The sequence below is a fragment of the Sinocyclocheilus grahami genome, unplaced genomic scaffold (genome assembly GCF_001515645.1).
Source record: "Sinocyclocheilus grahami isolate Dianchi unplaced genomic scaffold, SAMN03320097.WGS_v1.1 scaffold1050.1, whole genome shotgun sequence".
Classification (NCBI taxonomy): domain Eukaryota; kingdom Metazoa; phylum Chordata; class Actinopteri; order Cypriniformes; family Cyprinidae; genus Sinocyclocheilus; species Sinocyclocheilus grahami.
In genome coordinates, this window is record NW_015506229.1 from 230,416 (window position 1) to 241,383 (window position 10,968).

The window sequence follows — 10,968 nt, forward strand, 5'->3', positions numbered from 1 at the left end:
TAGACAAAAGTATTACACAGTCTACTGGGTTTAATGAGAATGTTCACACTCCCCATGATTATGTGAGTCAGCTCGGTGCGATTGCATTGACTCATCTTTTACGAACATACGCATTGAATATTAGTAATGATTTTGGTGTAGGATTACCAGAGGTGCCTGATGGGAAGAGGGGTGTGTCTAATTGCCACTAAAGCTCCACCTTGATCCAGATACAGCACACTGTACTCTTCGTCAAATATCTGGAATAGACAAAGAATGTATTAATTATATGCTGCTCCATTCATTTTGATATTCTCATTATATGCAGTACTGTATTAAAATACTGCATACAATATAAAACATACAATATTAAAAATATTTAGTTTCCTTTTTTCTCAATTTAGTGAGCATGGGATAAAATTGTAAGTAATTTTAGTACTTTGGTTTGAGAAGATGTTGCCATTTTTATCATGCCACCAGCATGCTAACGTTTAAAATATAAAACAAGGTAATTTATAAAGAAATACTCCAGGTACAAATTTTCAAAAGGTTTTAAAAAGGCAAACAAACATATTTTCTTTGGAATATTTGGTAATGAATTTATAGGTTTTTCCTATGACCTTAATTTCACTTTCCATCATTTTAGACATTATTTTAGAGGGAAAACAACAGCACACACATCAGTGAGTATTAGCAATTTGATGAATTCATGGAAATAGTATTATTGCTATTAATAAGTTTGTTTCATTTGAAAGTAGGGCTGTCAAATCAATTAATGCAAAATAAAAGTCTGTGTTTACATATACATAATATATGTGTAATATAATATACAGAATATAAATCAAACACACACACACACACACACACATATATTTATATATATATATATATGTGTGTGTGTGTGTGTGTGTGTGTGTGTGTGTGTGTGTGTGTGCTATATATACACTATCAGTCAAATGTTTTTGAACAGTAAGATTTTTTTTTTTTTAAGAAGTCTCTTCTGCACACCAGACCTGCATTTATTTGATCCAAAGTACAGCAAAAGCAGTACAATTTTTAAATATTTCTACTATTTAAAATAACAGTTTTCTATTTGAATATATGTTTAAAATGTCACTTATTTCTGTGAATGCAAAGCTGAAATTTTAGCATCATTACTCAATTTACATGTTCCTTCAGAAATCATTCTAATATTCAGATTTGCTGCTCAAAAAAAAAAAAATTCTGTCATGACAACTCTCGGAGGGATTGGCATGGTAATGTACATGACGATGTTAATGTAGTTGGTCTTGGCGGAATAGATCTGCTACGCTGCTGCGGCAGAGCAAGTACCGAGAGTGGAGGGTTTCTGAAGCAAGCTACAACTGCAAGCACTAGTCATATATTTGAATATTGAGCAGTGAGCTCATTGGCTACCGGTACAGGAGATGTGTGTGTGTGTGTGTGTGTGTGTGTGTGTGTGTGTGTGTGTGCTATATATACATATAAATATACACAGTAATCACACATAGTATGTAAACACAAACATTTATTTTGGATGCGATTAATCGATTTGACAGCCCTATTTTAAAGCATTCTATCCTGTTTGATGAAATTATATAAACTTGGAAACTGATAATATAAAACTTCAAAATACAGCTAAAAATCTAAATAAACTTTAAGGAACTTGTCAGCTAACGCAAAAGCAAATTTGTGTACCTTTTGAAAAAAAATGTATTGTCCCAATGACTTTTCTTGTGAGAGTACACACAAGCATATAATTTTATATAAATACAGAGCTCAAAAGAAAAAAAAACAGCCTAAAAGCAATGGCCCCATCCAATCGCCATTACAGAACCGCTAGTTGCAAACATGTATGAAACAAGAAAATTGCCTTACGGAGAAAAATCCAGCCAGATGCTAGGTTGACCTACTGCAAAGTTGAACTGAAAATTGAGGCCCTCATTAGCAGTTTACATTTGTTTGCCCCAGAGCTCTGATAACTGCACTGTATGTGCTGTGAATTCTTGCTGATATGAATTCCTGTTGAGTTTAGGCCTTGGGGCTTCAAGCATTTAGCATACACAAATCTGTTAAAGTGAAGGAAAAACACCATCTGATTGGCTTAAGTACTTCATGGGCTAATGATTACGAGGCTAGTGTTTATGTTAGCGGGATACTGTGTGGGGTCTGTTTTGTTTTCCTTGGAAGACACACTGGAAGAGTTAGGTCAACCAAGCTACAACCACACTAGAGTCATTATAACCAAGAAATGCATCTGACCCTAGGTGCTTGATAAATCTTTAATAAATAAGGACTGTGTATTTCTGAAAAAAAATTGCTGGTTTAGTGCCAAAATTTAAAGAAAAACTTCACATTATGTACTTCTGCTCATATGTGTCTCAGGGCAATGTTACATATGTTCCCGTGTTATTTTCATTCATAATGTCAGATTGGATGAGTTATGACAATATTTCATATCCTTACTCTTCTTGGGAGGGCTTTCAATTTGATTAGATGAAAGCTGGCAACCACAGGTCTGCTGTCCTTGAAATTATGCTATTTCTCAAATCCCAGTGATTGTAATTCTTACCGACAAGATATGTGACATCAAACCCGTGCCCTACACAGCATGCTTTAACTTTTTGCCACATCAATTTTCTCTTAATTATTTGAGCTCTCCATTTTTAATTAGACAGCTGGCCCCATAAATTTAAATCGCATCATCAAACATGCACCCACGGGCATCATATATGTCATTGAATTTAGTTTTCTCTGAAGGTATCATTTGATTATAGGCTCTGAAATGCGGCACATGGATTTATCCGCTCAAAGATATGCATCAGTGCTGAAATTACTGCCCAGCCCCATCTGGCTGAACACCCCACGGTCAGAGTCACCTGCCGCCACGTGTTTCCAGCGTCGGATGTGATGAACATGCTAACGTTGCTGCTCGTTAACTCTGCGCCGATTGAACCTATGGAGAGAGGAGCAGAACAATTACAGTCATGCTTACCAAAGCAGATAGAGAGTTGATAACTAAAGCTATATGAATATGAAGATTGAGTGGATTGTGCCTTTTCGCATTGCAAAAGTCATACATACTTCATTCCAAAAGCTGGAAAGTGTTTTATGGATTTTGTCACGATTTGTATTTCTCTTGATCGTTCACCCACAATGACTACATTCCATTATTAGTTTGTGATTACTAATGTTGACTAGATTAGTTTGAAGGTTAGAAAATGCATGTTTTCGGACTGTAAAATGCATGGGCAGCAACAGAATATCATATATTCTCTTTCACTTTTACCCATAATGTTGTAATGTGTGTAATATTCTGTGACAGAATAACTCTTATGTAACTTAGTTTGTTCCATTATGTACAGCAGGATAAAAGGGAAAAAACTGTTTCAATGAGAAAATGGATGGACAGATCAACGAATGGATGGACAGAAAGATGGATGGATGGATGTATAGAAAGATGGATGGATGAATGAACAGACAAAGATGGATGGATGGATGGATGGTTGGATGATGGATGGATTGACAGAAAGATGGATGGACAGAAAGATAGATGGATAGATAAATGGATGGATGGACAGAAGGATAGAAGGACAGATCAATGGATGGACGGACAGAAATATAAATGGATGGATGGATGGACAGAAAGATAGATGGACAGATCAACAGATGGATGGACAGAAAGATGGATGGATTTTGTTCAATTATGTACTGCAGGATAAGAGAAAAAAACTGTTTCAAAGAGAAAATTTCAAATGATGCGTGCATCCATGCATTTAAGGGATGGATGGATGGACAGATAAAAGGATGGACGGACAGAAAGATGGTTGGATGGCTGAATGGATGGACAGAAAGATAGATGGACAGATCAATGGATGGACAGACAGAAAGATGGATGAATGGATGGATGGAATGGGTGGATAGATCAACGAATGGATTTACAGAAAGATGGATGGATGGATGGATGAATTGACAGAAAGATGGACGGACAGATCAATGGATAGATGGACAGAAAGATAAATGGATGGATGGACAGAAAGATAGATGGACAGATCAATGAATGGACAGACAAAAAGATGGATGGATTTTGTTCCATAATGTACTGCAGGATAAGATAAAAAAAATCAAAGAGAAAAATTCAAATGATGCAATGAAAAGATAAATCCATGCATTTAAGGGATGGATGGATGGACAGAAAGATGGTTGGATGGATGAATGGATGGACAGAAAGATAGATGGACAGATCAACGAATGGATGGACAGAAAGATGGATGAATGGATGTATAGAAAGATGGATGGATGGATGGATGGACAGATAGATGGACAGATAAAAGGATGGAAGGACAGAAAGATGGTTGGATGGATGGATGGAATGGACAGAAAGATAGATGGACAGATCAACAAATGGATGGAAAGATGGATGGATGAATGAATGTATAGAAAGATGTATGGATGGATGGTTGGAACGGACAGATAAAAGGATGGACAGAAAGATGGTTGGATGGATGAATGGATGGACAGAAAGATAGATGGACAGATCAACGAATGGATGGACAGAAAGATGGATGAATGGATGTATAGAAAGATGGATGGATGGATGGATGGACAGATAGATGGACAGATAAAAGGATGGAAGGACAGAAAGATGGTTGGATGGATGGATGGAATGGACAGAAAGATAGATGGACAGATCAACAAATGGATGGAAAGATGGATGGATGAATGAATGTATAGAAAGATGTATGGATGGATGGTTGGAACGGACAGATAAAAGGATGGACAGAAAGATGGTTGGATGGATGAATGGATGGACAGAAAGATAGATGGACAGATCAACGAATGGATGGACAGAAAGATGGATGAATGGATGTATAGAAAGATGGATGGATGGATGGATGGACAGATAGATGGACAGATAAAAGGATGGAAGGACAGAAAGATGGTTGGATGGATGGATGGAATGGACAGAAAGATAGATGGACAGATCAACAAATGGATGGAAAGATGGATGGATGAATGAATGTATAGAAAGATGTATGGATGGATGGTTGGAACGGACAGATAAAAGGATGGACAGAAAGATGGTTGGATGGATGAATGGATGGACAGAAAGATAGATGGACAGATCAACGAATGGATGGACAGAAAGATGGATGAATGGATGTATAGAAAGATGGATGGACAGATAGATGGACAGATAAAAGGATGGAAGGACCGAAAGATGGTTGGATGGATGAATGGATGGGCAGAAAGATAGATGGACAGATCAATGGATGGACAGACAGAAAGAAAGATGGATGGAAAGATAGATGGATAGATCAACGAATGGATAGAAAGAAAAATGGATGAATGAATGGACAGACATAGATGGATGGAGAGAAAGATGGATGGATGGATGAATGGACAGAGAATGATGGATGGAGAGATGATTGGATGGATGGACAGAAAGATGGATGGATGGATGGATGGACAAACAGAAAAAAATATATATAAACAGATAGACAAACAGATAGACAAATGGATAGATAGATAGATAGATAGATAGATAGATAGATAGATAGATAGATAGATATTTACAGCAGCAAATGCATCATGTGTAATGAAATCAGAGTCTGACCCTGTGAGGTAAGTAGGAGTTCTAGAAAACCTCTCTATCTAATAAGCTTAGCAACTCAGGAAATCTGTGGCATCTCCACAACCCTTCTGCCATCAAATCAATCAACTAAACGTCAATTTAGAGCCAAATATCTAATAGTCGCTCTCCTCCTAGGATTACTTATCCAGATAGTTACAGTGCCAAGACATTTATATTTCATCAGCGTGCATCCGGAGGCAATACAGTCGGCGAGCGTCGCGGAAGACACAAGCCTGAAGGAGTAAAATGAAAAAGTCACAAGCGCTTTCAATCTTATAAAATAAACATTTGAAGTTTGAAGTGGTGGAAGAGTCAGTCGGTTGTGAAAACAGAAGATGATGGAGAGAGAATAATAAGAACGCTCTAAAGACTCTCTGCCGCTAATCTCAAGAGTAGCACTTAGCATTTCCATTTGTTTATGCTAGCACGACACTAATCTTGTTTATAGTCCATATACAGATGCCTGCGCTCCACGAGCGCAAAATGAATGTCTTCAACAATAACAGTGTCATAAGCGCTCAAGATGAAAGGAATTTAAATATGCTTCGCTTCGGAGTTCCAGGACAAAAAAACGAACTGATGTCAGGGATTTAAGGAAGAATACAAGAACTACACACTTTAAAAAGTATTTTCTTCTTCCAGTACCTGTCATCTAGACAATTTTTCTACCTGTCTGTAACCAAAGCAAAAATACAAATAATCCTTCAGTATTCAGTTTTATTAATCTTTTTCTAAATATGTGTCTTCAACTTTGAAATGCTTCTTTAAAGATTAAAGGAGGATCCAAAATTGGAATGATACATTTCAGGCACATTTTTAAAAGGCAGTTCCAAATTAAGAAAGTAAAGTAACCAGAGTTTTATATAATTACTACAGATATTGTTAATGAAACAACATGAGGGAAATATGTATGCAGCATTAATAATACAATTACATTTTACAAAATGTGTACATATGTAAGTGTTTGTTTCAGATAATACTGTACTTTTATGGTAAACAAATATACATGAAAAAACAAACAATGGGTTTGGGGGTACAGTCAGATTTTATTTATTTATTTATTGTAAGAAATTAATACTTGTATTATTTATTTATTTTAATATATATTTTATAAAAAAAAATTATCACAGTTTCCACAAAAAAATGCTTAACAGCAATAATAATAAAAAAAACTTTTAGCATATTAGATTTATAAGATTATTTTAGATGTATTTTTTTTATTTATAACAGAAGATTTTTGTCAGAAATTAATACTTGATCGATCGATCGATCAATCGATCAATCAATCAATCAATCAATTAATTTATTTTTATTTGAGAAAGCTTTCTAATAAATGTTGTTTATTAGAACAACAGCACGACTGTTTTCACATGAATAACAATAATAACATTTTTATTTCATAAGATTTTTGTCAGAATGTATTAATTTATTTATTTACAAAAGCTTTCTAATAAATGCCGTTTAATAGAATTGCTTAGTTGACCCATATATATATATATATATATATATATATATATATACACACACTACCGCTCAAAAGTTTGGGATCAGTAAGACTTGTAATGTTTTTTAAAGAAGTCTCTTATGCTCATCAAGGCTGCATTTATTTGATCAAAAATACAGAAAACAAAAACAGTAATCGTGTCACATGATCCTTCAGAAATCATTCGAATATGCTGATTTATTATTAGAATTATCAATGCTGGCAACAGTTGTGCTGCCAAATATTTTTTTGGAAACTGCGATACTTTTTCAGGATTCTTTGAAAAAGTTAAAAAGAACAGCATTTATTCAAAATAGAAATCTTTTCTAACAACATAAATCTTTGCTATCACTTCTTATCAATTAAACACATCCTTCCTGAATAAAAGTTTTAATTTCTTTCAAAAAAAGAAAGAATAAAAATTTTCTGACCCCAAACTTTTGAACGGTAGTGTATATTGTTAGAAAATAATTCTATTTAAAATAAATGCTCTTCTTTTTAACTTTTTATTCATCAAAGAATCCTGAAAAAAAGTATCACAGGTTCCAAAAAATATTGAGCAGCACAACAGTTTCCAGCACTGATAATAAATCAGCATATTAGAATGATTTCTGAAGGATCATGTGACAATTTAGACTGGAGTAATGGCTGATGGAAATTCAGCTTTGCATCACAGAAATAAATTATATTTTAAAGTATATTAAAATAGAAACCATTATTTTATTTTGTAATAACATTTTGCAATATTACTGTTTTTTTTCTGTATATATATATATATAAGTTATATTTATGGGCTTTTTGTGCCATTTATTTTGAGAGTACAGTGGAGAGATGACAGGAAAGTACTGGGGTGGAGAGGTGGGGAGCAGGATCAGCAAAGGACCTCAAGGTGGGATTCGAACACGGGTCTCTGTGAGCACAGTTGTGCTATATGTCGATGCACTAACCACGAGGCTATCAGCGCAGACAAGTTGACCCATATTAATATGGGTCACTGAAGACTGAGTAATGGCTGCTAATCATTTAACTTTGCATGACCAGAATAAATTAAATTTTAAAATGTATTAATATTCTTATAAATTAATAATTCACAATATAGTTTGTTTGTTTTTTGCACCAGCATAATAGGCTTTTTTTATTTGCACTTTATGTATGAATACAAATAAGATCTGCATTGTATGTGCAGTTATATTTATGGGCTTTTTGTGCCATTTATTTTGAGAGTACAGTGGAGAGATGACAGGAAAGTACTGGGGTGGAGAGGTGGGGAGCAGGATCAGCAAAGGACCTCAAGGTGGGATTCGAACATGGGTCTCTGTGAGCACAGTTGTGCTATATGTCGATGCACTAACCACGAGGCTATCAGCGCAGACAAATTGACCCATATTAATATGGGTCACTGAAGACTGAGTAATGGCTGCTAATCATTTAACTTTGCATGACCGGAATAAATTAAATTTTAAAATGTATTAATATTCTTATAAATTAATAATTCACAATATAGTTTGTTTGTTTTTTGCACCAGCATAATATTGTTCAACTCTAGGGGAGTTGGAAAATGAGCCTATTTTCAAAATTAGTGGAGTGTTCCTTTAAGTCGCTGGGGTATATTTGTAGCAATAGCCAACAATACATTGTATGGGTCAAAATTATCGATTTTTCGTTTATGCCAAAAATCATTAGGATATTAAGTAAAGATCATGTTCCATCAAGATATTTTGTAAATTTCCTACCATAAATATTTGTGATTAGTAATATGCATTGCTAAGAACTTCATTTGGACAACTTTAAAGGCGATGTTCTCAATATTTAGATTTTTGTGCACCCTCAGATTCCAAAATGTTCAAATAGTTGTATCTCAGCCAAATATTGTCCTATCCTGACAAACCATACATCAATGGAAAGCTTATTTATTTATTAGCAATTTATTTTAGAAATTGACCCTTATGTCTGCATTTGTGGTCCAGAATCACATATTTTGAAAGAGCTTTTTATTTTTATTTTTAATTAGTAATTTTGTTATGTGCTATTATGATTTTCATCAGCTTTTTTGTAGACATTTGTATCTAACTTCAATTAATGTTTTATTTCAGTAATTTTGTACCTCAACTTAAAGTTAATTTCAGTTAGTAAGTAAGCCAAAAAAAGCGTAATATTTTCTATTTTATTTGAATTAATGAAAAGAAAAAATGTTTTAATCACCAAAAAGAACATCAAAGTATATATTGTGTTTAATAGCATTCAACCATGTAAATTATATAATTTTAACAAAATATATATTTTTTTGGGGGGGGGGAATTAAATGTGGAATTAAATCTCATTTCTCTTTCTAAGGTTAATTTCATAGCTAAGATTTTATGTATTGAATTAAATAAAAGGTTAATACCTTTTACATCATTTAACACAATTACAGCTTGATTGGAAATGGCACTCAATAAAACATGCTGTTCACAAATGATAGGTTATTTATCTTGATTTCATCAATGCTCATATTTCATCAATGCTCTTCATTGACACTGTTGTCTTTTTTCTATCCCACTAAGTCCTCTAAGTCCACTCACCAGCATGCAATGGATTCTGTTTTCTCTGAGATCAGCTGAGGGAGCCTGCAGGAGCCTCCAGTCACGACCTTTGTTATAGGTTATGTAAGTCTTCACCTCATTATTTAGCTTCTTATTAGCCAAGAACATGCCTTTTATTCCTGCCACCTAGGGACGGGAACATAAACAAAGAAAGATAATGAGGAAGAGATAAATCACTAATAATCATATCCCTAAAGTTACACCATTTCCTCCTATAGAAAGAAAAAAAAAACAGCCTGTGATGCATTTGTTACTTTGTGTCCCTGTGGCACAAACCAGCCAAGTGAACTTCTAAAAAGCTCCATACATATAGCAGTTCCTGGTAAGATCTATCTATTGGAGTGTAATGGGAGTATGTAAGGGAATGAGAAGGTAATCCATGTCTGTCCTGAACAGAAGTGACATCTCTTCAGGGCCAGGAAGCACTAGAGAGGAGGAGAGGCAGCCCGGGATGGGCCTCGAAGGGCACTGACTATTCAATAATTGACGAATATTTCAATCTAGCCGTCGGCTGAGATTTTAGCATATGTTACACGGAGGTGGCAACCTCAATCAAGTCACCAGACTCTTCAGCCTATCCGAGGGCCAAATGTGATTTTATGGGGGTTACTATCATCAACAGTTTAATTATTTGATCAGGAGATAGCTTGACACCTGCTGGCCTCTGTTGCAATGCGCGGCTGCATGCGCTGTTTCATCCAGAGGTGTATGAATAGAGATCTGGTGTATTCTTCAAGAGACGAGTTGTCTTCACCCAAACCCTAATTGCTGGCTTCAGTCCAGCCTTTGTACGCGGGCAGAGCTATCAGACCAATTTAAGAGCTATAAAAACTTGGGAACTAAAAGCACTCCAAAGCCCTGCCTGCTCTCAGATTGTAAGGTATCTTGTCGCATACAGGTATTTGGAAAGACATCGATCAGAGTTAAATACTGAAAAGGTCAATAGTACATCAGGGATAGGAAACATTTTTGTTCAGACTGGCTGCAAAATAGTTTTTAGATTCAAATCCAGTTGTTTAGTTGTTTGTAGTCTTAGCACACACACACACACACACACACACACAGACACACATACAAATACACACACACATTATGACATTTTAATTTATTTTTCCCTGTTGACAAAAAATAATTTTCAGTAGTCATTAATTGTCTACAGTCTTCAGCATCACATCACATCTATCTATCTATCTATCTATCTATCTATCTATCTATCTATCTATCTATCTATCTATCTATCTATCTATCTATCTATCTATCTATCTATCTATCTATCTATCTATCTATCT

At 34.9% G+C, this 10,968-nt stretch overlaps 1 protein-coding gene across 1 annotated transcript in view; it reads right to left on the reverse strand.

The window, feature by feature from the left end:
* Positions 1 to 10,968, reverse strand: part of LOC107566139 (VPS10 domain-containing receptor SorCS1-like) — a 170,177-nt gene that overhangs the window by 44,385 nt on the left and 114,824 nt on the right. Inside the window, exons 11-13 of the mRNA XM_016251514.1 lie at positions 9,637 to 9,805; positions 2,859 to 2,935; positions 148 to 239 (exon numbers count right to left, since the gene is read on the reverse strand). Coding sequence (XP_016107000.1) covers positions 148 to 239; positions 2,859 to 2,935; positions 9,637 to 9,805 — 338 coding nt within the window. The remainder of the gene's footprint in view (positions 1 to 147; positions 240 to 2,858; positions 2,936 to 9,636; positions 9,806 to 10,968) is intronic.